The 24583-nt window shown below is 43.8% G+C and overlaps 1 protein-coding gene across 2 annotated transcripts in view; it reads left to right on the top strand.

Annotated features, from left to right (window-relative positions):
• Window positions 1-24583, top strand: part of MAML3 (mastermind like transcriptional coactivator 3) — a 240676-nt gene that overhangs the window by 132508 nt on the left and 83585 nt on the right. The window contains exon 2 of one of the 2 annotated variants that reach the window (XM_053941499.1): window positions 21536-23008. In XM_053941499.1, coding sequence (XP_053797474.1) covers window positions 21536-23008 — 1473 coding nt within the window. Of the gene's footprint in view, window positions 1-21535; window positions 23009-24583 lie in introns of those variants that run through there. The other variant, XM_053941500.1, reaches the window with a different exon arrangement.

The following is a 24583-nucleotide window of genomic DNA, read 5'->3' as shown; positions in this document are numbered from 1 at the left end:
TAGAAATTATTTCAGAGAGGCATTTTAAGGGGAACCTGCCACTGCTTTCAGTTTGTTTTAAATGCTGTACTATGAGTTGCAGGAATCTGAGGAGATACAACACCAAAGGTTCCAATGTGAGACACGGCTAATGATGAACAGTGGGGATATTTTCTGCTGTTTGAAACCAAACCAGCCTCCCTTGTCTGTCAGTAACACAACATCAATCCCTAGTGTGCTTTCCAAATTCTTCCCCATGGGCCACTCTCAGGATGTTCTGCAAAGTTCAAATAGCATCTAATTTGCCTCCATTCTTAATCTTCTTAAAGAGCCCAGCCAAAATCACATGTAGTCAGAAGTTCCTGATGTAAGTTTATTAATGCTTGGGCATATCATAACATTCTCATTTGGTACCTTAAGTGAAGTACAACTGATGACTTGCCATTTTTGTGCACTGTTATGTGGCTGATTTTTGTGCAGTTAGTGACAGTGAATGCCAGTGTAATGTTACTATTTCAAGCCAATGGCTATTGATGTGAACTGACAGGAACAAAAAATATCTCCAGTCTTTCAGTTTTGGGGTACTTGTTCAAAGGTACTTATGTGCAGAAGTCTCATGTTCAGAAATCTGATACTTGGCATTTTTCAAAACCTGGCTCCTCTGTATGTGTAGCTGAGACACACTTACTATTTGAACTGTTCTGGAAATGAAAATGTAGGTGGTTGCTTCTGGTGTTTTGTTTTTGTTTTTGTTTTTTTTTTCCCCTCTCTTGTTTCTGTAACTGACAACCTGAAATTCCACTTCCCAGGCCAGTAAGTGTATCTTCTGTAGTGGAGCTTGTACTTGCCCTGCTCAGGACCTAGGAACCAAGATTGGAAGTGACAACCCCTATTTCCTTACTCTTCACACCTCCACTTTCTCTTGCTGCCTTTCCACTTCACGGAAGCGGAGCTCACCCGCTCTCGCTTGTAACTGAGCTCTTCCCATGGAGGCCTGGGACTGCAAACAAAGCACTTAGTCTACCTGTGGTGGATTGGATTTGTAATGGTGAAACCTACCTCCAGATTTTCCCTGCAGGAGATGAAGCAGGAAATGGAATCTTCTCAATTTCCTTTACCTCAGCGTCACCCTGTGCATCTTCTGATGAGATTATACTATGGTTGAGGAACACTCAGAGGGTTTTTTTCTTTCCCCTAGGTTTTTCTCCTGACAAATGTAGTCTCTGTCAATCCTTCCATTTATTTCTCTTGAAAGTGTGAATTATAAGAATGTTCAGGTTTTTTTATCTAAACAGATTACAGACATTGGATGTAAAGCAATTTATTACACTTTTCTTCCACAGTATTGATGAATAGGAAACCTTTTCCATTGTGTAAACCTAGGTTCTAGGTTCCTATTTTATTCTGAGGAATGATCAACTTTAAATATATGACTATGCTGTCATGGTGCATTTTATTAAAAAGGGATGGGAAGGAGGAAGTTCTTGTTGCTTTAAAATTTATGGTGTTCTTTGTGCACTTCCTGGAGTCATATCTCAAAGAAGGAAACCAGTCAGACTCTTCAGAGGTACCATTTCAAATCAAATAGTGAAATATGTTTTAAACAAGTAACAAGTATGTAAATGTATGCCTTCAAGTAAGTGAATCTTTAAAAATTGGCAGTAATTTCATTCTGAAATTAAAATCTCCTTGGGGATTCATCTTCAGTGACCCTGTCTACACATCTATTTTGTCACTTGTGCTAGTGTGTGTCAGAGAGCATGTATTCTGTGGTCCAGGGCCAGCTCAGTGCCCAAGGAGGTTCTAGGCTGAAGGGAACAAGCAAAAACTGGAAGTCACTGAAATGAGATGGAAACTGGGGAGAGGCAGACCTTGAACAAGCTGAAGGGACCACTGAGTCCCTTCCTTGAGTCCCAAGAAATCTCCTCAGTGGTTCATGGAAGACAATGGGTGGCAGATCCTCTAGTTGCAGTGCTAGAGTTAAGAGAATGAAATTAACCTCCAGCACACCTTGTGTTATTTAACAGCCTGGTCTGTCTTTCGTGGTGCAGCTCCCCGTGCATCTCAAAGCTGGGGAGCTGAAGATCATCAACTCACCAGCACAGTGGGGTGTCAGGAGGCAGGAAAGCTTGTTGAGGAGTTCAAGGATAAGCAGCATAGCAGGATGCAAAAGGAGACAGCAAACAGCCTCATCCTGCATGGATGACACACATGTGGAGGTGATTGTGAGATTGCAAAGCCCTTCTCTGGAGCAAATACTGATACTCCTTGTGGGGTGCTGTGGCTAGACCTTCCTGCAGGACTACATCTGCAACTTCCTCTCACTGCTGAACGTAAGCAAGTGGGAAATCTACCTTTCTTGTCAATCAGAGCTTCCCAGTAACAGTGGAAGGATAAAACTGGCAGGATTCTTGGCAGTTTTGCTGCTGCCCATAGGGTACTGATTATCCTTAATGAGTCTTATTGATTTCACGGTGCAGCTTCTTGGGAACAGCAGAAGCCTGTCTGCAGACTCAGAAACACAAGCACACCAATGGTCATGTTTTAGAAGTTATTTATGCAATCACACGGGCTGGGGTTTTTGTTCTTGTTGTGTTGTTCACGTTAAAGGCAGCAGTTGATGATTTTAAGAGCCACATCCTTCCCCAGTCTCATTCAGGAAATCATTCCACTTACCACTGTTGAGTAGGTGAGTGGGTTTCTCAAGCCCTCACATAAACTGTATTCTCAGCTTCAAGAGAGTGAAGGAGTTACGTAGAATGTGACAATAACCTCTTGGGGATGTCTGGGTGTGATGCTTTCAAGGCAGCCTGGTTTTTGTTTTGGTATGGGTTAGGCTCTGGCTGCTGCATTGATCCACGCAGGACAATGGTGTTCTTTGCCTTGTCTTCTTGGTAACAATCTCTGTTCTAAGGTATGGAAATTAAATCTCTAAATTCCAAGCCCTAACTGAAGAGCAGTGTGTGGAAGGATTCCCCTTTTACCTAGACATTATGTCTCCAGCTCATTCTCCCCCCCGCCCCAGCTCTGGCAAGGAATACCAGCAAAAACAAGTGCTGTTTGTTTGTTTGTGTTTTACTGTAAAACTGAAAAGAAGAAAGTTACTGTGCTTTTTTTTTTTTCCCTTTTTTTTTTTTTTAATACACAAACCAAAACAAATGCCTCCCAACACTGTTACCCTCTTGGTTTAAAGCTCCTCATTCCTGTCAAAACACCCATCAGGCAGTCACTCTCTAACTAGCTGTACTCAGGCTGCCTGTGGCATCCTGTTGCTTGCCCTGAGTTTGGAGTCTGCAGGGGGTTTGCAGCTCTAAGACTAATTCTAGAGCAGGAAAGGTGAGATTTTGGGATTAACTCCATCCTGCCCCCAAAAGTTGTTTTCTTAAATTGTAAGAAAATAAATAAAGAAGTAGTCTCCCCTGCAGACAGCCCTTTCCAAACTAGACAAAGCTTCTTTTCCCTGTCCCCCTTGCTGCAGCGTGGAGAATGGCAGTTTCTCCCTGGTAGTGGGAGTGATGGCAGTCAGAAGAGATCCATCCTTCAGTAATTAGCTAATTGGCACAAATCTCTGCCTTTCAGCCTGCACTTCTCAGCATCACAGTGGATTTTTGACCTGTGAGAACTTTGCTTTGAAGGGACAGCTTGATCCTTAAGCCCATTAGCCAGATGCCAGCCCTGGCAGGGCACTGGGCATGGGTTGGTGCCAGTTGTGTTCTGCTGGTCGTGCCCTTCTACAGGGCAAACGTGGCCCACAGCATTGGGGACTCAGCTCTCAGGAGGACAGGTTCACTCTCAAAGGTTTTTCTCCTGATTCCCAGCTGTACACACAGTCCCTTCCCTGCAGCATGGAAGGGAGAGGAGAGTTTTAGCCCCCCACAGCCTTGGAGCTGTGGAACACAGCTGGGGCAGGATGCCAAGCTTTCTGGCTTGCTGGCCTCATCTGGTGTGGCAAATCCCCTTTTCCTAGGTTCCTGAGGGTAGCTGTGGCCACAAAAATAAAAAAAAAAGCTTGGAAAACTTTCCATATCATTTGCAAAGCCGCTGTCAGAGTGAGGTCATCTTACAGAGTCTGTTTAAAATTAAAGAAAAAAAAATATATAAAAGGAAAACATTCCCTTGCTACCGCCTCTCCTTATCTTTCACTTAGAAGTAAAGGAAGTAGAACACTTTAAAGCAGCTTTGTTTCTGTGTATTAAATGAACTGAAATGCATCTTCTTTTTCCCTCAACTTTCTGCCCCCAGCCAGGTAAAGAGCAGGTCCATTGAAATATTGACTATCATTAGTCTGAGATTAGGATTTTTCTTCATCTCTCAATGAAGCACAGATCTTTTTTTGGTTACCATCAGCCCTCTGTCATAGCTGCTCCTGTGTAACACTTCCACTTTGATATGACAATAACTTTGTGCAGAGGAAAGGACCTTTAGCAGGGGAAGAATTGTTTCAAGAATCAATGAAGGATGAAACAAAATTGGCAGCATATAATTTAAAATTAATTAAAAAAAAAAAAAAAGTGGGAGCAGGGAGGAAAGAGAGCACAACTTGGTATGTGGATGAAGAGGGAAGGAGCTCTGTGGGGGTAGGAGAACATTGCTACCAGGCCCTTTTAACAATGTGCAGTTGCTCTTCCCAGCTGGCCCATTGACTTCCTCCTGCCCTCCACAGGCCTGGCTGCAGTGAAACCTTGTGTCTTCCTAGTGATGCCGAACCGAAATCAGATTTTGCTTTTAGCTGTTCAATCAAATTTTCCTTCCTTGAGCTTAGAAGGCACACTTGGGACTTTATAGTAATTGCCTCCCCACGCTGAACTGCTGATACCTTTATTGGATTGGCATAGGGTTTCAGAGGACTGTGTTTAACATGCAGTGAGCCGCAGCAATGCAAACAGCTCCAGTGTTTAAACAAGCATCCATTAGTCCAGGAAACAAGACAGTGCCAGCCCATTTGGTGCTCTTTAGAGCTGGCAGCTTAAGGGGAAGGGTGCAGCAGGGGTTTGCTGGGACGGGGGGGGGGGGGGGGGGGGGGGCCAGGATGGGGGAGTCACAATTGCAGTGTCAGGAAAACAAGCAAAACATCTCTGTAGGTTTGTGAGAAATGAGCTGCGGAGGGGGGGAGCACTTGGAACTGGGGACATGTGCAAAGCTCATTACTATCTCATTATGTTCGAATTGCAGTCTCCCAGAAGATTGGCATTAATGTGTGATGTGCTGGAGGAAGGGGCTACAGGAGAGCAGCAGGGATATTTTAAGCAAGCTTTTTTTTTTTTTTTTTTTTTCTTTCTTTTTTTCCTTTACATTGAAGAGGCAGAACAAAATAATGCGTGCCAGCAAACCATGATGTTTTGTGCATCAGCCCAGTACAGTGCACTTCATCAAACAAGAACAGTGCTCAGTTGGGCTTATCATAGCACCCACTAGCATCTTTCAGTATTTCCAATAAACCTTCTTTATTTTCAGCATTGCTTAAGTCAGTTGTAAAGTTTGGCTCAGTGTGAAACCTCCAACATTCAACATCTCAGCCCAGGATTAATTCTCCCCACCCCCAGCTGAAAGGATTAGGGAGTGCAGAGGGTACTTAGACTTTTTTTTCCCCCTCCCATAAGTTTATAGGTAGAATGATGTCCAAAATACTTTTTCTCATGCTCCTATACTGAAATAGCTTTTGTTTTATCCTTAACTGGAGCGCTGCAGTCATTAGCTTATCAGCTGATAAGCTGCAGTCATTAGCTTATCAACTGACATCAGTGCCTGTACTTGCTTCTGCAGGACCACGTAACAGTTTTCTGATAAGATCTTGGCTGCCCTGTTACTGGGAAAAGACCCATTAGTTTCAGAGCCAGTTATTCCTCAACTTTCTGTACCTGAACATATAAATCCTCTTAAAAAAATAAAAGGCAGCTCTCAGCAATGGCTTATCCAAAGAAGAACCGTCAAAGACTTGGTGTAGTGGGAGCACCCCGCTGTGCTCCCAGTTGCTGAGTTGCCTGATTTATCCCCGTAAACTTTCATTGGAGTCGTGAGAGGGACAGAGAATGTGCTTCTTTTGTACTCTGCAGCACTGGGCTTTCATAAAGAAGCGTTTTACTAGCACATCCTAGGAGGAAAAAAAAAAAAAAACCTATGGGTTTTGCTTTCCTGCAGACATCTACTCATTCTGCGATTGCACACAGCACACAAAAACCATTTTACCAGGTGGTGTATTGGAGGAGACGTTTATAGCCAAACTGTAGGAAAATCATTCTTCTTCAAATCCTTTTAAGCTACAAGAGCAAAACAACAGTAAATTAGTCCTGACTCTTACAAAATGCTTGCAAGCCCATAGATCTTGGTTCACACTGAGTATTTTGTTTGAACTTTATTGCCCAGGCTATTTGTTATGTGTTTATCCTTCCTAGTAAACTTTTTTTTTTTGCTTTTATGAAACAATATTGGAGCCCTCCAGTGGCCAAACTAATCATTCTGAGGAATGGAGTTCAAGTTCTGCCAACGAGGTTGATTTTTTTTTTCCTTCCCTATTAAAAATTTAATTTGATGATCTTTTTATATTCAGAATTTATGTGGAGTTAATTTGAGTCACAGCATCATATGTGAAAAGTAAGGAAACCTAGGGAAAAGAAAAAATTGTCTCTTTGCCTTTCTAGAATCTCCATATTTTTATTCTTCTATATTTTTTAAAATTTAAAGAGTTTATTGTTTAATTAAATTCTATTAGATTTCATTTTTGGAGAGGATCCCATTATACTTACAAGGCAGAGAAAATGCATTTTGAGTATCATGACAATTCACGTTTCCTTAAGTGACTTTTATCAGTTCTGTGACTTTTTATCTATGACGTGACTGGTGTGTTCTCTAGCAAAACCTAATTTTTCAACAGGACATCATCATTTGTTTCAGGGGCCTCAGCACATTGAAGATTTTGGCCTCAAGGCTCTCGGTCATCTGTGGCTTTCACTTTCCATGTGAAATGGATCCTCTGCATATATGAAAAAATAGCTTTTAATTACATTGTGTGGCCTGGATGTTAGTGAAAGCAGTTCTCTTTAGAAAGGATGTTGAGTTCCTAACAGCTAAAATTGCTTACTTATGCCTCCTCATGTTTAGTGTGGTAGTTTTCACAGTCCTTCCTTCTTCCAAACTGCAATGACAGTCTTTCAAAATCCAAAATCAGATAGGTAGGTTTGGGTTGTGTTGGAGCTGCAGGTTTTGGGTGGAGGTGGGGAATGAACAGGAGGAGGGAAGAAAGTATGGTCAATTGGCTATCTTCTGATGGGATGACCACAGTCTGGCATTCAGTCCACATTCAAAAAGCAGTAAAGCAAGGGATTAGGGTTGTTCTTTTGCACCAGTTTGTCTTTATTTAGGGGCTACTGGAAATGCGTTTCCACCACATTGCATTGTATAGATGCTGCTTTGTAAAGTCATATATTATCATTAAAATGCTTCATAACAGAACATTGAAAGTCTCGTAGAGGGAGGGTTCTGTTTGTTTTATTTCAGTAAAGAGCTTTTAAGTAGCATTTCTTCTGCAGACACCTGGGTATAGGAGCAGTTGTACTGGGTCATCTCAAAGGGACATTTAGTCCAGTGTCCTTTCATTGAGCGAGTGTAAGAAAGAGAGCAGGCACACAGTCAGCCTTCCCTGGCACATCTTCCAGCTCTCCCAGGTCTAAGAACCTCTTGCTGAGCCCATCTGTACACAGTTTGCTTTTGCAGCCCCCTGTATATGTGAAAGACGGTTTCTTCTTGTTCCTGAAGAGTGGGGTGAAATGAGGAAAGCCAAGAAAACAGCTGTAGCAGAAGCTTCTTGTTTGCACTGCACATGGGGGGCATGTTATGCAAATTCCTCTCATGGCAGTAGATGGAATTCCTGCAGCAACCCTAGGCTTTGTCTCCTTTCATGCTTTTCATGTGAGTTCGAAAATTGCTGGAGGAGATGAATGCCCTGCTTCAATTCACCTTTTGAGGAAGCTGCTAATGAGGTCAGTTTTCCTCGTGGCTTTATTCAAGACCGTAAACACCAGCAGAGCTGGGAAGAAAGCAGTTGGAAAGGTGGGGAGAAGTTGTTTGCAGAATATGAGCGTGCAGCAGGCAAGCAGAGGCCCTGTAGCTGTCACAAGGAAAGCTCATGTCCTAAGGCTACCTTGCCTTCTGCAGCCACAAAACCTGAGGCTGCAGAAGGCTCACACTATGAGGCTGTGAGATCTGAACTGGAACAGGAGAGGGGAAAAAGGTGGGACTGTGCAAGGGGGGGGAGCCTGCCTGATGCACATTTCACACCCAGCTCCCTGCAGCCTCACATCACTGCACAGATCTGCGATGGCACCTTGCCACTCAACTCTTGAGGCTTCCTCTGGTCACTGCTGCCAGCCTGCTGAGAGCTCCAGGGCTCCAGCAGAGCGCTGGGAAAGCCGAGGGGGCAGGGACCACTTGAAGCTCTTAGGCAGCAGCACAAGAGCAGCTTTATCCCCAGGGGGGAACTCCTGCATGTGCACCTTTACTGGGAGAGCCAGGAATGCCAGAGCACACAGGCTGTCTGCAGCCCTGCTGCGCAGGGACCAAGAGGAGAATCTCTGCAGTTCTGTGGTTTAGTCTGAATCCTTTTGAATCTGACTCCAGTAAGCTACCTGGGGAGACAACGCTCCCAAGCAGGGTGCTGTGCCCTGTTGTGTTCCCCTGCAGCTCCTTAGGGAGCCTTTTACCCAGGGCCCACTTTGTAGTTCTCTGTTTGGTGGCATTTCCATGCCTCGTGCAGAGAAAACTTTGTTTGGTAGAGAGGCATTGGGAACACTCAATTGGAAAAATACCTGCTTTAGTTCCAGGCACTGCAGTCCTTTCTCATTAGCAGGGAGAGGAGAAGGCTGCCACTACTTTACTGATGAGTCAGGAAAATCCTCTGTGTTTACAGTGTTGAATGTTTCTAATATGATTATTGCAGGTCTGAATTTGGAGTTTGGCAATATCAGAAAGCTTTTGAGTTTTGAGGGAAAAAAAAAAAAAGAAGGAAAACAGTAATGACTTATGTCCCCAGATACAATGAAATCACAGTCTCCTGCAAATCCTACAGCCACCAGGACTCACACTATTCAAAGTTGTTCTTGGCCTCATATCATCCACCTGGCATTGAAAAAAAGTCAGTCTCAGGCAGCTGTGCCTTTTAAAACTGGGCCCTTACTGTAATTCTGAAATATGCTAATTGCCAGGCTTTTCTTTTCATTTGACTGTTTTGAAAAGCTTAGAAGAAAGGAGGAAAAATAAAGGAGTTTTGGAAATAGCCCTAGGAAAAACCTCAACCTGCTTCCCATGTAATTTCCTTTAAAAACAAATTTTGTACTATGTGAAACTTTATCACACAGCAGATTTGCACACAATCCTATATGTTTAATGTCTGTGTGATTTTATATAATTTCTTTAGCATGCTTGTTCATTGTTACAGTTGTTGCTAAGGTTATTATAACTGTCATTAAAGAAGGAGGAAGTGCATGCTTACCCCAAAGTTTGTCTGTGGTTCCCTGTGTATCTAATTACAAATCCTTTTTTTCCCCCTCTCTACAGACTTTGCTTAGAACATCATGGTTCTAACACTACTTAACTGTTTATCTAGGATTTAAACTGAAGCTCCTCCTGCTAGCTCTCCCCTTCTCCTTGCCTCTCTTAAATAACCTAGAAGTGATTGAACCTGTTAGTTACTAAGCAAGAACCTGGGGCTGCACAACCTTCTTTCCCTTGGCAAAGCAAGAAAGTTGCAAAGAGTAAGTGCAGTATCGTTATTATAGGCCAAGCAATGATTTCAAGCTTATTTTCTTAGAGTTTAGTGGAACAACAAAACTGAAGCCTCTGGAAATGAAAGAGGGGGAATGACCCGACCCACGCAGACAGAAATCTTTATTAAACACAGATGTCAACAGCAGTAGCATGTAATTAGTGCCCTAATTGTGACTGGGCAAATAACAGTGGCTTGGGGAGGGTCCAGATGGAGGCGTCTGACTGTGGATGTGTCTTTTTCCACTAGTTACCAAGGCTCCCTTTAAGGTCAGTGAAAAAGAAAAAAAAGGTACTTTCTGGAGCACGATTTATCCCATCTCTGCCTGGTACAGGGGGCATGAATTGCATTCTTAAGACTGGACTGACTTGACCTGGTTTTGCCTGCACCTTTCTTATGGTGCCTGCAAGGATTCCCAGACTCCATGTCCTGTTCATAGGTCCCCGTACACACCCCTTGTTTATCCTGAATAAGAAAAAAAGGAGACATAAAAGCACATTGATCTGACAAGATATAAGGTATTTTGTATTTCTGTTGGCTGGGGACAGGATTTGAGAGATTTGAGCCCAATTCTAACCCTGCCACTGACTTAATAGACAGCTTTAGGCAACTCCCTGCTCTGTTTTTTGAAGTGAAATTTAGAGATTTAATGTATGTTTGCATCTGAATGACAACATTTAAGTCATAAATGGTGGGGGGAGGTAGGAGGGCTGACACACAATTAGTTTTGTTTTTCTCTGAGACCAAATTCCACATAATTCTGGTAGTAGACCAAGGGTACTGTATCTTCAGATTAAGAAATTAAAAGCACTGAGTACTAGGTGGCTTACCATTCCTACAATAGGAGAAAAAGGAGGGAAGGGGAAGTCCTTTAAAAAGAAAAATAAGATTAGTGGAAGTCCATGGTATGACTTATAATGGCTTATAATCATAATTACACTGGCTTATAATGCATTTCTATCATGGCTTATCTACCAGTAAACGATGATGTCTAGTGCTTCAGACCTTCAGGGGGTTTAGGAAAGGACTGTAGTGTTCTCTGTGACTTGATTTTTACCTACAACAAGTTCTTTATTGTCTTGTGCTTATTTAGCACTGTTAAGGGCACAAACTTTCAGTGGTGAATGGGACTTGAAGTCTAAATTTAATTTTAATTAGCTGCTAATATATGCTTAGTATGCTGGGATTAAAACCCATGTGAGTGGGCAGTGGCTACATATGCGTGTGTGCACTTGGGTGGAAAAACCACAGAATTTTTCCTGACAGCAAAATGATAAAAAAAAGAAAAATATTCGTGTTGTGTACACTGGGAATGTACAGACATCTATAGCATTATGAGTTGCAATTCCTTCCCTTGGAGGGCTGTTTTCAAAATAACACAAATAGATAAAAGTGCCTGGTTGTAATGTGGTGCATGGGCACAACTAACTGGGAATGTAACCTGTTTGGCAGAGCACTGCCCACCTTTCTCCTGGTTATCCTTTTTGGTTTGTGTGGAGAGATCTCAAAGCCTTACACACCTGTGGGGTTTGGGAATCTTCCTGCCATTGCTGCCATGAGTTCAGCACTACACTGTATGTGCATTCAGAGTAGGATGGGAGAGAGGAGGAGGTTTATCATGGGATGGAGACAGCTGCTGTGGATGAAATAAAGAAGGTAAGACCTGAGCAAAGGTCTTGGTCTGATCTTCTCATTTATTGCATAAACCTTTCTTTGTATTTTGGGTTGCTTAGTACACTCAAGGTGAACCATGTGTTAAATATTGTGCTGAATCAGGGCCTTCATTTGCTTAAAATCTTTTTATTTACACTTCATCAGTAGACTTAAATGGTACATTTGCAGTTCACACCACACAGCAGGTCCAGTCTTGTGTGTCTGTGACTCTGGTAATTGCTGGGAGCTGGGAGACCAGATGTGCTTTTCCATTAGTTGTGCTGTGCGCCTTTGCGACACCTGAGGTCAGATTGATGCAAAGGCACTGAGGCCACAAAGAGCTAAAGTTTGTATGGATTACTTGGCCATATTTAGAGCAAATCTGCTATTCAGTGCCCTCTGGCCTTTAGCCCATGGCAAATAGCTCCCAAACTGTGCTCAGAGTAATTCAGAACATCCTATACAGTCCTTTGATTCCTTGAGTCTTCACAGATCTTCAGTGATCCTGTTTTGTTTTGTTTTTGTTTTTTTTTTTCCTCAGTACTTGCTATAACTTGTATTGAAATAAAAAAATGAATGCAAAGAGGAGTTGCTCCATCAGACATAGTGTCTATCTCTGAAGAAATTTGAATGCAGAAGAAATAAACTTAAGAATGTACCCCTAAGGTCAGGCTGGATGGGGTCCTAAACAACCTGGTCTGGGGTGTTACCCCTGCTCGTGGCAGGGGTGTTGGAACAGGGTGCTCTTTAAAGTCCCTTCCAGACCAGACCTTTCTGTGGTCCTGTGACCCGAGGGCTTCAGCACCTCTCAGGATTGAGCCATGGGTTTTGTCCAGGAGTCTTTCAGAACTGCTGCTTCCTGTGTTCTTTTTAAAGAGATATGCAAAGTCAAGATGAACAACCAGTTCCTGCATTGCTCTTCTTTCCTAGAGATGGATCAAGCTGATTGTGCTGATCAGGAAATTGTTTGACTGAAGAAAAAAGCTGTCTCTGACATCTTTTCTATTTTGGGATTTTCAGTTATTTGATTTTATTTTTTTTTTATGGTCAGTAGCTTAGCACAAATTTATTTCCAAACTCATCTGTCTCATGGTGGATTTTTTTCCTTTCTCCAAAAGACATATCTCATTACTATGCAAACAATTAAAATGTAGAAAAAATATGAGAACTAATTACCATGCAAAGCATTCATTTCCCTCTCCTTTCCCCATGCTTGGGTCTCCTTTGCAATTCTTACTGTATCATTAATTGTTCAATCTATACTTGGATACCTGTACTCCTTTAAAGGTATTTGTCCTTGCAGAGAAATCTTCAGCTGACCTATGTCCTTGGCCAAGCTGCCTATTCAGGGAACAGATGGGAAAAAGGAGGCTAAATTTACCATTTTGTTTGCAGCACAGTATGACTGATTCACAAGATTTTTCTTTTAATGTCTTAGTTGTGGAAATCTGTTGATTTGATATTTAAATTGTTTTCAAGTGGAAGCTTCATTTATGATGTTACCTCAATGTGTGGGCTTGAACAGGTACAGTGTATAGACTGTGTGGCTCTCATTTCCTTCCTTTTCCAATTGTATGAAACACTTTGCTTCAGAAAGCATGAACTTGGTCATGTGGGAGAATCCCTGGAATTACTTAACCCACACTGATTTGAGGAACCAGAAGGTGCTGCTTCATGCACCTATGGAATTAGTAGCTCTGTTGCCATGAGGTGATGTGTGCTGGGAATTAACACCAGTGATGTGAATGGAAGACAACTGTGCCATTTCTGATTTCAGCCTTCTGTCAGTTTGCTATCTGTCTGCTAGAGATCATGCACTAGACAGGCTTCGCTAGTGAAAGAGATCCAGTAGAAACTCATGGTCCATGGAAATCTGTGGTGTCATCAGGGAGTTACTGTCATGCCTTTACCATCTCTTCTGGCTCGTTCCTCAGAGTTTTCTGAGAATAGTCTGGAGTAATATATTGTGTATGTAGATTGTGCCATGGTGGTATTTTGCAAGCAGCTGTGATGCTGTTGAGCCTGGGACGGGCAAAATGACTCGTATGATTTTAGAAGGCGAATGAACGTTTATTCAAAAGCACTTCTCTCTTTTGTAGAGAACATTGTGAACATTAATTCCATTGGTCTTAGAGTCAAAACATTTCACCTGATCAGTACGCTGGACTTAGATCAGTGTGGTAGAACATATCTATAAACAATATGAATGGAAAACAAGGTAACAGATTGTTTACATTCCTCTCGGACTTCTTCCCAGGCTTAGCCTGGCAGAAATCTTTCTCTTTTTCTCTTTGACTGAACTGAGAATATCCACACAGCTGGAAGGTAATTTGCTTGCCCTAAGCATAGGAAGGGCTTTTCCCTTACATCAGTTAGACAAGGTTTTAGTCTGTCAGTTCTGAAGTCAGGAACAGAGCTCACATGCTACTGGTGCCTTAATGACAAGGAAAGCAGAGGAGAGCTGCTCCTCCTTTGCAGAGGACAGGAATGCTTTCATGTCCCATGTACCTCTTTGCTAGGCAGGCAGGATGCCATCAGCATACTTCACTAGCCTGCTACGACTTGTGCTCCTCCAAGGATGAGCTGGGACAAGATTTTTTCCCAGGAAGCCATTTCTAGTGTCACATACACAGTTTAAAGAGCTACTGAGTAGCTATGGTGCATGTGCAACAACACTAGGTGTGTTAGTGTTAAACCAGCTGCTCCTTAGTTTAAAACACAAGAGGTTCCTGCATTTCTTTTCTATCCTGATTTGTAGTTCTTTGGGAAGCATAGCTTTAATAATCTCCAGTGTCTGCTTTTTATCATTGCCCTCTCTTCTGTCCAGATACAAAGCAGATTGGAAAAGTTGAAGACTTATCAGAACAACTCCCAGACAAGTTGATTGCAGGTTGCCTGACTAAATTCTCATAACACACCCTGAAGATGCAGCTCATGCCATCTGCAAGGACAATTTCAGAGAGAGCAGATCTCAGCTGCTGGGTGTGAGAGGCAGGAGTAGGCACTGCCAGCTCAGTAGTTCAGCTTATAGGCTCTTAGCACCTTCCTAAGACTTTTGCACAAATGGAGCAGCGCTGGCACTGCAATGAGGTGATTGCTTTGCCAGTGTTTACCCCATTGGGCCAAAGCAGGATTCAATTAGGTAGATCTGAAGAGGAGTAAACCATGTGGATCATACACTTGGGCAGGAAGGCTCTTTGACAGCGATAGCAACGTTCCATCCATGAAAAAGTTTGTGCTCTAAAGTTCAGTTAAATTTGCTGTGCAGTGTCTTTGCACTCAGCTCTTCTCAAGCTGCTTTAGCCCACACCAGCATGCTTACCTAGCTGACCAAGGGCATTTGCCTGCTTTGACTTTCCCAGTGCTGTTGCTATTTTGCTCTCAGGCAGTGCCTTTTTTTGTTACCCTTCTTCCCTGTTCTCTGCTTGATGTCCCAGTGTGATCCAGTTCCTGCTGGTGGCTGGGAGCCTGACAGGCTGTGCTGCCAGCTCTGCATCCAAGAGTCACCATGGCTCTTTACTCTCACTCTTCAGAGAGCAGCCCTTCCTGTCCGACCGGCTAAAATGTGAGGAAGTGGATTGTTTTCCTCTCTGCTGACTCTTGTAGTTTCACCCAGAGCCTTGCTCATCATTTTACTATTATTGGGAGGTATTTTGTTCTTCTGGTGACTGATGGCAAAAACAAGGGTGATGACAAGAGATCCCAGCAGTCCTTTGCAGGGTAAGGGGTGGAAGGTTGAGCCCCTTCCTGAGGCAGAGGTTACTCTATGGGCCTTCAGAGTTGAACAGACAAGGTTGGCAGGATGAGATTTTACCAACTTCAGACAGATTCCACAATATATGCGAATTTCCTGTATATTTGAAATGTTGCCCTGGCCAACAAGAGCTGGGCAGCCAGGCCTAGCACGGAGAAACACAGCATGTGCTTTAAATTAGCAATTGTGCTCCAAAATCAAGTTGCTACATCAGGTTTCATCCGGTGAGTTAGCAGGTATCAGTGCCATGCTCTCAGCAGCATGAAGAAATTAAGATATTAGGGGAGTGGTTGGATGCATGAAACACTTTCATTTGTGGGAAGTGGTGACCTGTAACTCACCTTCATGTTGCTTGGCTGCTTGTCTGAGTTCAGCTCCAGCAGAGATTTCTGAAAGGCTCCACCTCTGCAGGACACTGCAAGTGTCATTGGGAAGCTACTATGGACTTAAAACACTGGTGACAAGATGTGGCTGTACCTCAGGCAGTGGCACATTGACTTTTGAATGGCAGCGTCAGAGGTGATACAGCAAGGAGGTGCATGCAAAAAATCCTTTCAAATGTTGAAGCTGAATTTCTGGCGTGCAAATGGCAGTGCTGATTATTCCTTACTGATCTTAGATGCTGTCATGTCAAATCCACTTGCTTAGTGTCACTTCATAGCCACCTCTGGGACACTTCCTGAATTCTTGATAGGATTTAAGTGCAGCACGAGAGATTAAGTAGCAAACTTTAGTCAGTCTTTAGGGTGCAGGCTGGAGACTGTTGAATTGGGGTGGTGTTTGGCAGAGCTCATGGTCAGTACTCCCTGTTGGGGGTACGAAGTATCAAGATCTTTCTATAGAAGCTCTAGAAGAAGAAAGGGGGGGACGAACCCAAGAACAGACACACTGGTGGAAGGGAGAGTAGAAACCCTAGAGGAAGGCCCAAGACTTGACTTCTTCTCATGGAAAGGAACTGAAGGTCATGATGGCTGATGGGCCAGACTGATTCAACATGAAGAACTGAAAAGATCAATCTTTAACAGAAAGAGTCGCAGAGGAGCACATGGAGAAGATAATCACCCTTGTTTTTTTGTAAACATGCGTATCCTCTGAGTAAGATGGACTTTGGGCTTTGGCCAGTTTCTCTGCTTTCCCACAGGGAGCAAAGATAGCTCCAGAGCAGGGCACATTCCAGCAGGGCTGGGCAGCCAAGTGGACAAAACGTCTCAGAACTCTTGCCCTTGTCTTGTATTGAAGTGGCTGGAGCTGCCCTAGGGAGAGGGAAGTCAGCGGCTACGTGTAGCTGGCACGCAGAAACATCTGCAAAAGCGCCATCAGCCTCCTTTTCTGCGGGCTCACAGAGGAGGACTGGACCCGTGTTAGACCCTGTGAACAGCTTCTACAGGCATCGAGACAATTTAGCCTCTCGGCTTCCCCACCTCCCTCTGGTTTTTGCGTTGCTCTTTTTAAAGGAGCAATGAGAGGATATTCTGCTGCCACAGCCTCAGTCGCTCCCCGTGCGCGACTGGAACAGCTGCCCACCAAAGGCAGCTCCAGCGTGGAGGATGGGCTGCCGGGTGGCTCGGCTGTTGCTATAACGACAGTGCCTCTGTCTCGTTTCTTTTGAAAAATGGATTGCTGCTGGTGAGATGAAGCGGAGCAGCTTCTCCTCACAGATGAAAGCCCTGCCGACAGCCCCCACACACTCTTGTTTATCTGTTGGGTCTGTCACGGCACGTCCGAGCAGCTCTGCCGAGGATTTCAGGATGGGCTGGTGTGTGTTTGCGTGCACAGACTCTGTCCCCCTGCCTCTCCTCCAATTGAAAGTCATTTAAAAAGTCAACCTGCCAAAATCTGACCTTTTCTCACTCTTCAACTGGAGTTTTTTCAAAGGCATATAAAGAATCAAGAGTCCTGCTTCACCCTCTTGTGCTTTGGGGTAGAAAGCTGCACTGAAATGGAGATTCATCAGCCAAATATTTTTTGTGAACAAAGCTAAAAGCTTATGAAGCTGAAAGGGGGTTGTTTTATTTCAATATTTTCCTTTGATTTTGATATTTTCCTTTAATTTTTATTCTGTGTGTCAACAATCTTCTGTTCTTAGACATAAATCTCTCAGCTCCTGCTAATATCTTCACAACACATGCCGTAAAACATGCACAAACTATGTTCTAAGAAGGAGAGGGAGGGTACTTTAAAAGGTACTATTTTACTTCAGGGATTGTGTTTTTAGAGGGAAGAAGAAGTGCTGGGATTTTAATCTAAGACACTGTGCAATCCTGCTTGTGGCAAACTGTTTGCCAGAGTATGCTCAGTGTAGGATATCCAAACTATTCAAGAGTTAATAATGGTGACTGGGAATGAAATCAAGATATGAAAAGGAAAGTTTTCATTAAAATCATTTGGTAAGAGTATTTCTGTGTTGTACCTCAAAAAAAGGAGATGCATTTATTGTAATGGCTCCCAACTCCCCCAAAATGCTGGGAATCAAGGGGCTTCCCCACCTGCAAAGGTTGTACCCAGCATGTTGCCTTCAAACAAACCTTTCATGTTAAGTCTCTGTCTACCTACAGTTTTTCGATGAACAAAGAAAATACAAATATTAGTGTCTGTTAACCCCCCAGATACTAAAGTCTCTGAAGGAGAGCAATGTGGAGGTAGAAACTTAGAATAGGTTTAATTTAATTTCTTTTTGCAATGAGGCACAACTTCTGTGTGTTTCATATTTCATAGAAAATAGTTTTCATGTGTAGCTGCTTTTTGTTATAATACATTATAAACATGATTATGAATATTTATATACTGGGCCTGCTTTTACTTTCACTGAAGTCACTGTCTAGTTGTACAGGAGGGACATCCAAGTTCCAGCACATGATGAATCTTTAGGAACTGATATTTTTAGGGCTGGTTATTTGCCACTAGATAGTTTTGATTCTTTTGGTAAACATTCACATACAAATAAGATGATAGATTCAGGATAAAATGGTAAATGTTTTAAAACCTGAAAGTGTGAAACCATGTAAAAGCATATCACTCTTACCAATATTTTTGTAAAGTATTCATTCAAACTTGCAAAACATATGGAGTCTGTTCATTTGTATTCCTCAGGAGATAATCACTCTCACTAGTCCTGGCCTTGTCATTAAGACAAACTTTTTTCCCATCTTTTCCTTATAGAAACTTTACTTCATGATGAGAAGAATGCCACCAGGTCCTGTTCTTACTTTAGCCCAGCATTTGATCAATATGAACTTGGCCATGACACATTTTGAACATTTCTTCAAATCCTGGTTTTGCCTGTGCACTCCCATTGAGCTTGGTCTTGAGTCCCTTGCTGTTTGGGGAATGTTTTTCTGATGTGGCAATAGCGACTTTGCAGTGTGATGGCTTAGGAGCTGAAATGAGTGATTTCAGCTGTAAATTGTGTGAGTGGCCCATTAGGGGCAATATTTAAATATGCTATTTTAACCCATTATATCAACTGACCGCCTGCACTTGAGGCCAGCTCGTGCTCTTTCTTTCCTTGCCCTGGAGCTGTGCTGCTGTACTTGTGAAGCGGTGCCGTTACCACATCTGTACCATCCTTTCCTGTCTCCAGGGTCTGACCCAGGGTTATGTAAAGATCAGTGGAACCAACTCAGCTGTAGGATTCTGCAGCAAGGCGGATACACGACTCAAAAAGCAGCAGGGAGCTGTAAGGCCACACACCGATGTTCAGCTTAACACGGGCTTTAGGGGAGGGAGGCAGCCGAGGTGAGAGCCATACCATAAGCCCCCTTGTGGGGTCTGATTTTGATCCTTCACACCAGTCCTGGACCTCCTTTCCACATGGCTGCTAACTGGCCCAGATTGAGGCAATTACCCCCTCTGGGCAAGCACCTCTTGCTAGCAGAGCTCTGCTGCTGTGGCACAGAGAGATGTACAGGTGTGGACAGAAGGCGATGCTCTCCTGCGGGGCTCTGTGCTCTGCAGCCTATTATGGTTGCTAAACTTGACTGTGCCAGGCTTTAATCTAGAGAGAGTGGCACAGTGTGCATTTCCACCTGCATCTGTGGAGCTCATGGGGACCAGAGCTGTTGCATTTGGGAGAGGAGTGGGAATGGAGTGACAGGGACTTGATAGGGAGGCCCAAAACAGGCCTACAGCCGTCTTGACGCTCACATTACTGCAGGCTAGTTCCCCATCACACTCTGCAGCACAGGAAGAGGAACTTCTTGGTGCAAACCACTGGCCGTGCCTGTTCCCTCATCTCCAGAATCTGGGGAGGGGAGAGACTCAGGGTATGGACAGCTGCTACAGAGCTGCATAGGCATAAATTCATAGAATTTAGGAAGGGTTGGAAGGGACCTTAAAAATCATCTAATTCCAACCCCCTTGCCATGGGCAGGGACACCTTCCACTAGACCAGGTTGCTCAGAGCCTCATCCAGCCTGGCCTTGAACTCTTCCAGGGATGGGACATCCACAGCTTCTCTGGGCAACCTGTACCAACACCTCACCATCCTCACAGGGAAGAATTTCATACTAATATCTAATCTAAACCCACCCTCTGTCAGTTTGAATCCATTACGCCTTGTCCTATCACTTGTAGGAAGTCCTTCTCCAGCTCTCTTGTGGGCCCTTTGGGTGCTGGAAGGTGCTGTAAAGGTCTACCCAGAACTTTCTCATCCCCAAGATGAACACCCACAACTCTCCAAATTCAGGTTTTTAAAACCAAACACCAGAGAAGGAGAGCAGCCATGGGGCAGAGGCTGTGGTTACAGAGCAGCTGGTCTATGTGGCACCACAGAAGCCACAAGGTGGAGGAATTTCTGCCTGTGGGAGGCTCGGCACACGCTGGCTTTGTGCAAGGTGGAACAGGCAGCAAAGTCTCGGTCATTTATGCCAACAGTGACCCACTGGGGACTCTTATTTACATTTCAATTATTTTCCCACATTAAAAAGCTGTTCTGCTCCAGTGCAAATCAAGGAGTTGATGGTCTGCTTAGACTCGTAGCCTTGCCCTTCTGCTTGGTTCTCTGCAGAAGAGCAACCTCACAGTGGCCAGGAGTCCCATGCATGCTCAGCTGTGCTGCAGCAATGCCTGTGCTGGCCACATCCCTCTGCACGGTGTGCTGAAAGAGGCCTCAGGGGCAGGAGAAGGGCACAGCCTTCCCAGAACCACTCCCTCCAAAACCTAGGCAAGATATGGATTTGCTTGCCTGTCTTACACACGGGATGAAAGGGGAACCAGCCCTCTGGGATGGGAGAAATAAATGGGATCTGGATTATGAGAAGAAAGAAGGTTGAGGACCTCTAGGTTAGGGAAGGGGTGGGAGTTGCATATCACCGACTTTCCTACCAGTAAGAATACTTTAAAAACTGATAAAATCTTTCAGTATTTTGTCTTCCATTGTTCTAGTATCAAGGATGCAAGTGTGTCCTGAAGGCGTTTGCTAGAGCTGTGACCTCTCTGCTTCCTCCCCTCCCCACTATTGTTCCTGGCCTTAGCTGAAGAGAGATGCTTTTTTTAGCCTCGTACATAAGTAAAGGACTCCACTTGGGTGTGAGTGGGGAGGACTGCTGCTTGCTACAGTTCTCTGCTATGCTTCTGTAACCTGACTTAAAGCTGATGTTAATACATTATTTTCTATAAAATTATTATATTCCAATATATTTGCTTTTCTGTAGACTTGTCTTGCTATTATTTCTGTTTGCTATTTATGGTTTATGTTAGCTCTTAGCACATAGCTGGTTTCCTTTTTTAAATTATTTGACTGAGTTAATGTTATGCAAAGCACCTTCTAGATTCTAGGGTGGATGTATTTTTTTTTTTCTCCCTTAAAAGTGATTCTCAATGTGTTAGCCAAGAACATAGGGCTAATCAAATGAGACTATGTAATTTTTTTTTGTCAACAACACATTTCAATATAAGTAGTCAATCAATTATATTGCAGTTATTTTTTTAGAAGCTTCTAGAAACTTCCAACTAAAAAAAATCAGAGTGATTAGTAAATTTTAGTGATTCCTTTTTTCTCTTTTTTTTGTTCCATTTTCAGACTTCTCACTGTGTTAGGCACACTGTTTAAATCTCATCTCTGTACTAGGCACTCAAATGTTGAATTAGTCAACTTGCTCCCTAAATTTCTTGGAAGTTAGCATAGGCTCAGCTTGGAAAGCTCAGACATATTTTACAGTTCTGCTTTCCCAGTCAAGGGAAGGTTTGGTTTGGGACAGGGGGAAGTGTTTGGTTGTCAGGGGGTTTTTAGACTGTGTTTTCAAATTGATCAAGCCATAAGAATGAAATCAGAGAAACTTCCTAATAAGTTTTAAAACTGGCTTGATGAGGAGTATCTTGTCACAGTGCCCATGAGCACTTCTTTTGCATCTGCAAATGGTTAATTTTTTTTCTTTCCTCTTGTTTTCTTTAAGCTTCAAGAGACGGTCAAAAGGAAGTTGGAAGGCGCACGTTCACCTCTCAATGGGGAACAGCAGAATGGAGTTTGTGACGGGAACTTTTCTCCAACCAGCAAGCGGACACGCAAGGATGTGCCGGGCGTTGAGGCAATCAACAGCTTGCCCATTAATTTGCCTTTGCCTGCTGTTTCTCCTCTCCACCAGCTTGACATGAAAGCTCCTCTGCTCCTGCAGAACAGTGGAACTCACAGGAGTGGTCTGGAAGACTTGGGTGAAAATGGTGGGCTTTCTGAGATAAAGCTCCCTGTTAATGGCTGCAATGAGCTGGATGACAGTTTTAACATCCTGCACAACAAGGAACTAAAGCAAGAGCCTCTGGATGACTCCAACTGCATAGACACTTCTGAAACATCTCTTTCAAATCAGAACAAGCTCTTCTCAGACATTAACCTAAACGATCAGGAGTGGCAGGAGCTCATAGATGAGCTGGCGAACACCGTCCCGGAAGACGATATACAGGATTTGTTTAATGAAGACTTTGAAGAGAAGAAGGAGCCCGAATTTCCCAAGCCTGCCACAGAGACTCAGGAGAGTGCGAGCGTAAAAAGCGATCCATCCCATTCTCCATTTGCTCATGTCCCATTAGGGTCTCCCCAGGTCAGACCGTCTTCTTCTGGCCCTCCATTTTCCAACATCTCCTCAGGCTCCAGCATTGCTTCTGCATCCAGTGCCCCACTGGCCCCAGTCCCTGCTGGATCACCAGCAAACTGTGTTGTCCAGTCCCCTCAGACTCCCAGCCAGGCCCACACTCCCGGGCAGACACAGGTGCGCTCTGGAAATGGCTTCCTGATGAACCCAGCATCGGGGCCTGGGCCAGTGACCCTGCCCAGCGCTGACCTGTCCCCAGCTGAGCAGCTCAAGCAGATGGCAGCCCAGCAGCAGCAAAGAGCCAAGCTCATGCAGCAGAAGCAGCAACAGCATCCAAATCAGCCCTCAAGCTGGTCACCGGTGGGGCCTCCATCTAGTCCCTACGGAGGACCCTTCAGCGCAGACAAACCAAATAGTCCAATGATGTATTCTCAAGCCTTTAACAACCAAAACCCTGGAGTGCCTCCTATGGCAAACAATCCCCAGAAGACCACAATTAATAACTACCTCCCTCAAAATCACATGAACATGATCGGTCAGCAGCCAAATAATTTGGTCACAAACTCCTTGGGCAAACAGCCCAATGTGCTTTCTTATGGCAACACTAAACCTCTGACCCATTTCAATACTGAGCTGAGTCAGATGATGAGCCCAGCAATGGCAAATCCCGGGAAGAACACCATGATGCCGTACATCCAGCAGCAGCAGCAGTCCCAGCAGACGCAGATGCCAGCTCAAGTGGCACACCTGAGCGAGGAGCAGAAACGCATGCTCATCATGAAGCAGAAAGGAATGATAAACCAGCCCATGGCGTATGCAGCGCTCCCTGCCCTTGGTCAGGTAAGTGTGGGTGCACGACACGTGGGCAACAAGAGGCTTTGTACAAGAGGCCTCTTGTATCGGCCAACAAGAGACAACACCTCTTTGTCCAGTCTCCTCCATTTGCTCCCTCCTTCCCCTTGAAAGCATGGAATGTCTTTGCAGATGCTTCTTGGATTTTTCACATGGTATTGGAGCCTGATTATCTTAAGAAATGACTGAAATTATGTTGCATTATACTTTAGATCTGTTCTTAATTCACTGCTCTTTCCCTGTGCCTCTTCTGATGAGTGCTTAAGGGCCATTCTGGGAAATTTTGGGTCAGAAGTCACTCTTCCTTGGAGTTTATTTGCTTTTTTTTTCATAACGCAAGACTTGGTGGTTGTGGATCCCAAACCACTGCATGGCTTAATTTCCAGAGTGTAGTTAGCATTGCACCAAAAAGATGGAGCAGTTGGTCCCTTCTTCTTGGGGTAGAGATCAAGCCAGCTTTATACAGCATCTTTGGCTTTTTGGCTCTGGGAGCAAAGGAAGAACATTTTGGGTGCCAATTGCCTTTGGTTTTGACTGGAAAAAGTAAGAACAACGGGATGCTTTAAGTGGTGCTTGGTCGATGATGATGAGATGTGGCGGTTTATTCTGGGACTTTCAAGCAGTCTTTAGCAACCCCGAGTGTTTTGTCTTTGAGAAAGAGGCTAAAGCCATGTTGGCTTAGCGTCACTGGCATCGCTGCCTCACGTGTATTCATGCTAAGCTCCGGTGCAGCAGTTGCCAGGCTTGGGGAATACTTTGTAGTGAGTTAATAACCAGTTGGAATAGCGGTGACATCAATGCCCTATCACCCCCTGGGTCAGCAGGGTATTCTTAGCTGTGCAGCCCCTGGAAAGATCTCCCCGCTGGTGTCATGGGAAGGTTCAAGAACAAATTTTCTGAGTGTTGTACTGAGAGTTTAAAAATGGATTAAAGTTAATAATCAATTCCCAAAGTGATGCCTTCACAGAAGTTATGTCCCACCAAAACACATCAAGAAGTCTGATATACACCTATGGTGTGTAATACACTAATAGAATTGTTGGTTGATCATTTTAGCACAACAGCTTTTCACCAAATTAGCTGTTTGCACACCACCTACAAGGAATACTTCATTCTGAGCATGGTTTAACTGTGACTCACACTGTAATGCATGTAGAAATACAGCAAATTTTGTCATTCCTTCAGCTTATGGAGTTTGGAGATCAACCAGTAAGGAGAAGTAGGAGCTTTATCAGGTCAGACCACATCACATATTATTTAAAATTAATTGCAAAGCAAAAAGAAATGTTCATCTGCCTCCTGGTTTTGGTTCAGGATGTGTGATGACAGCACAAAGGTTCGTATTTTTATCCTAATTCTGCTTGCCTATTTTATTAGACATAGGTGATCTAAAGCCTCTCCGTTTGGGGAAGGTTTATCTAGAGAAATACTGGAATAATGACATAGAACTCAGACTGTAATTGTGGCTACAGATATATCAGTTTGTAACTAAGAGGCAGAGGATGCTTGGTCATGCTGCCTAATGCTTTGTCGTTTCTTGTTTTTGCTTTTGTTAAATCTGCT

The sequence above is a fragment of the Vidua chalybeata genome, chromosome 4 (assembly GCF_026979565.1).
Source record: "Vidua chalybeata isolate OUT-0048 chromosome 4, bVidCha1 merged haplotype, whole genome shotgun sequence".
NCBI classification, from domain to species: domain Eukaryota; kingdom Metazoa; phylum Chordata; class Aves; order Passeriformes; family Viduidae; genus Vidua; species Vidua chalybeata.
Note: the sequence above shows the minus strand (reverse complement) of the source record. Positions and strands in the feature narration are given on the sequence as shown.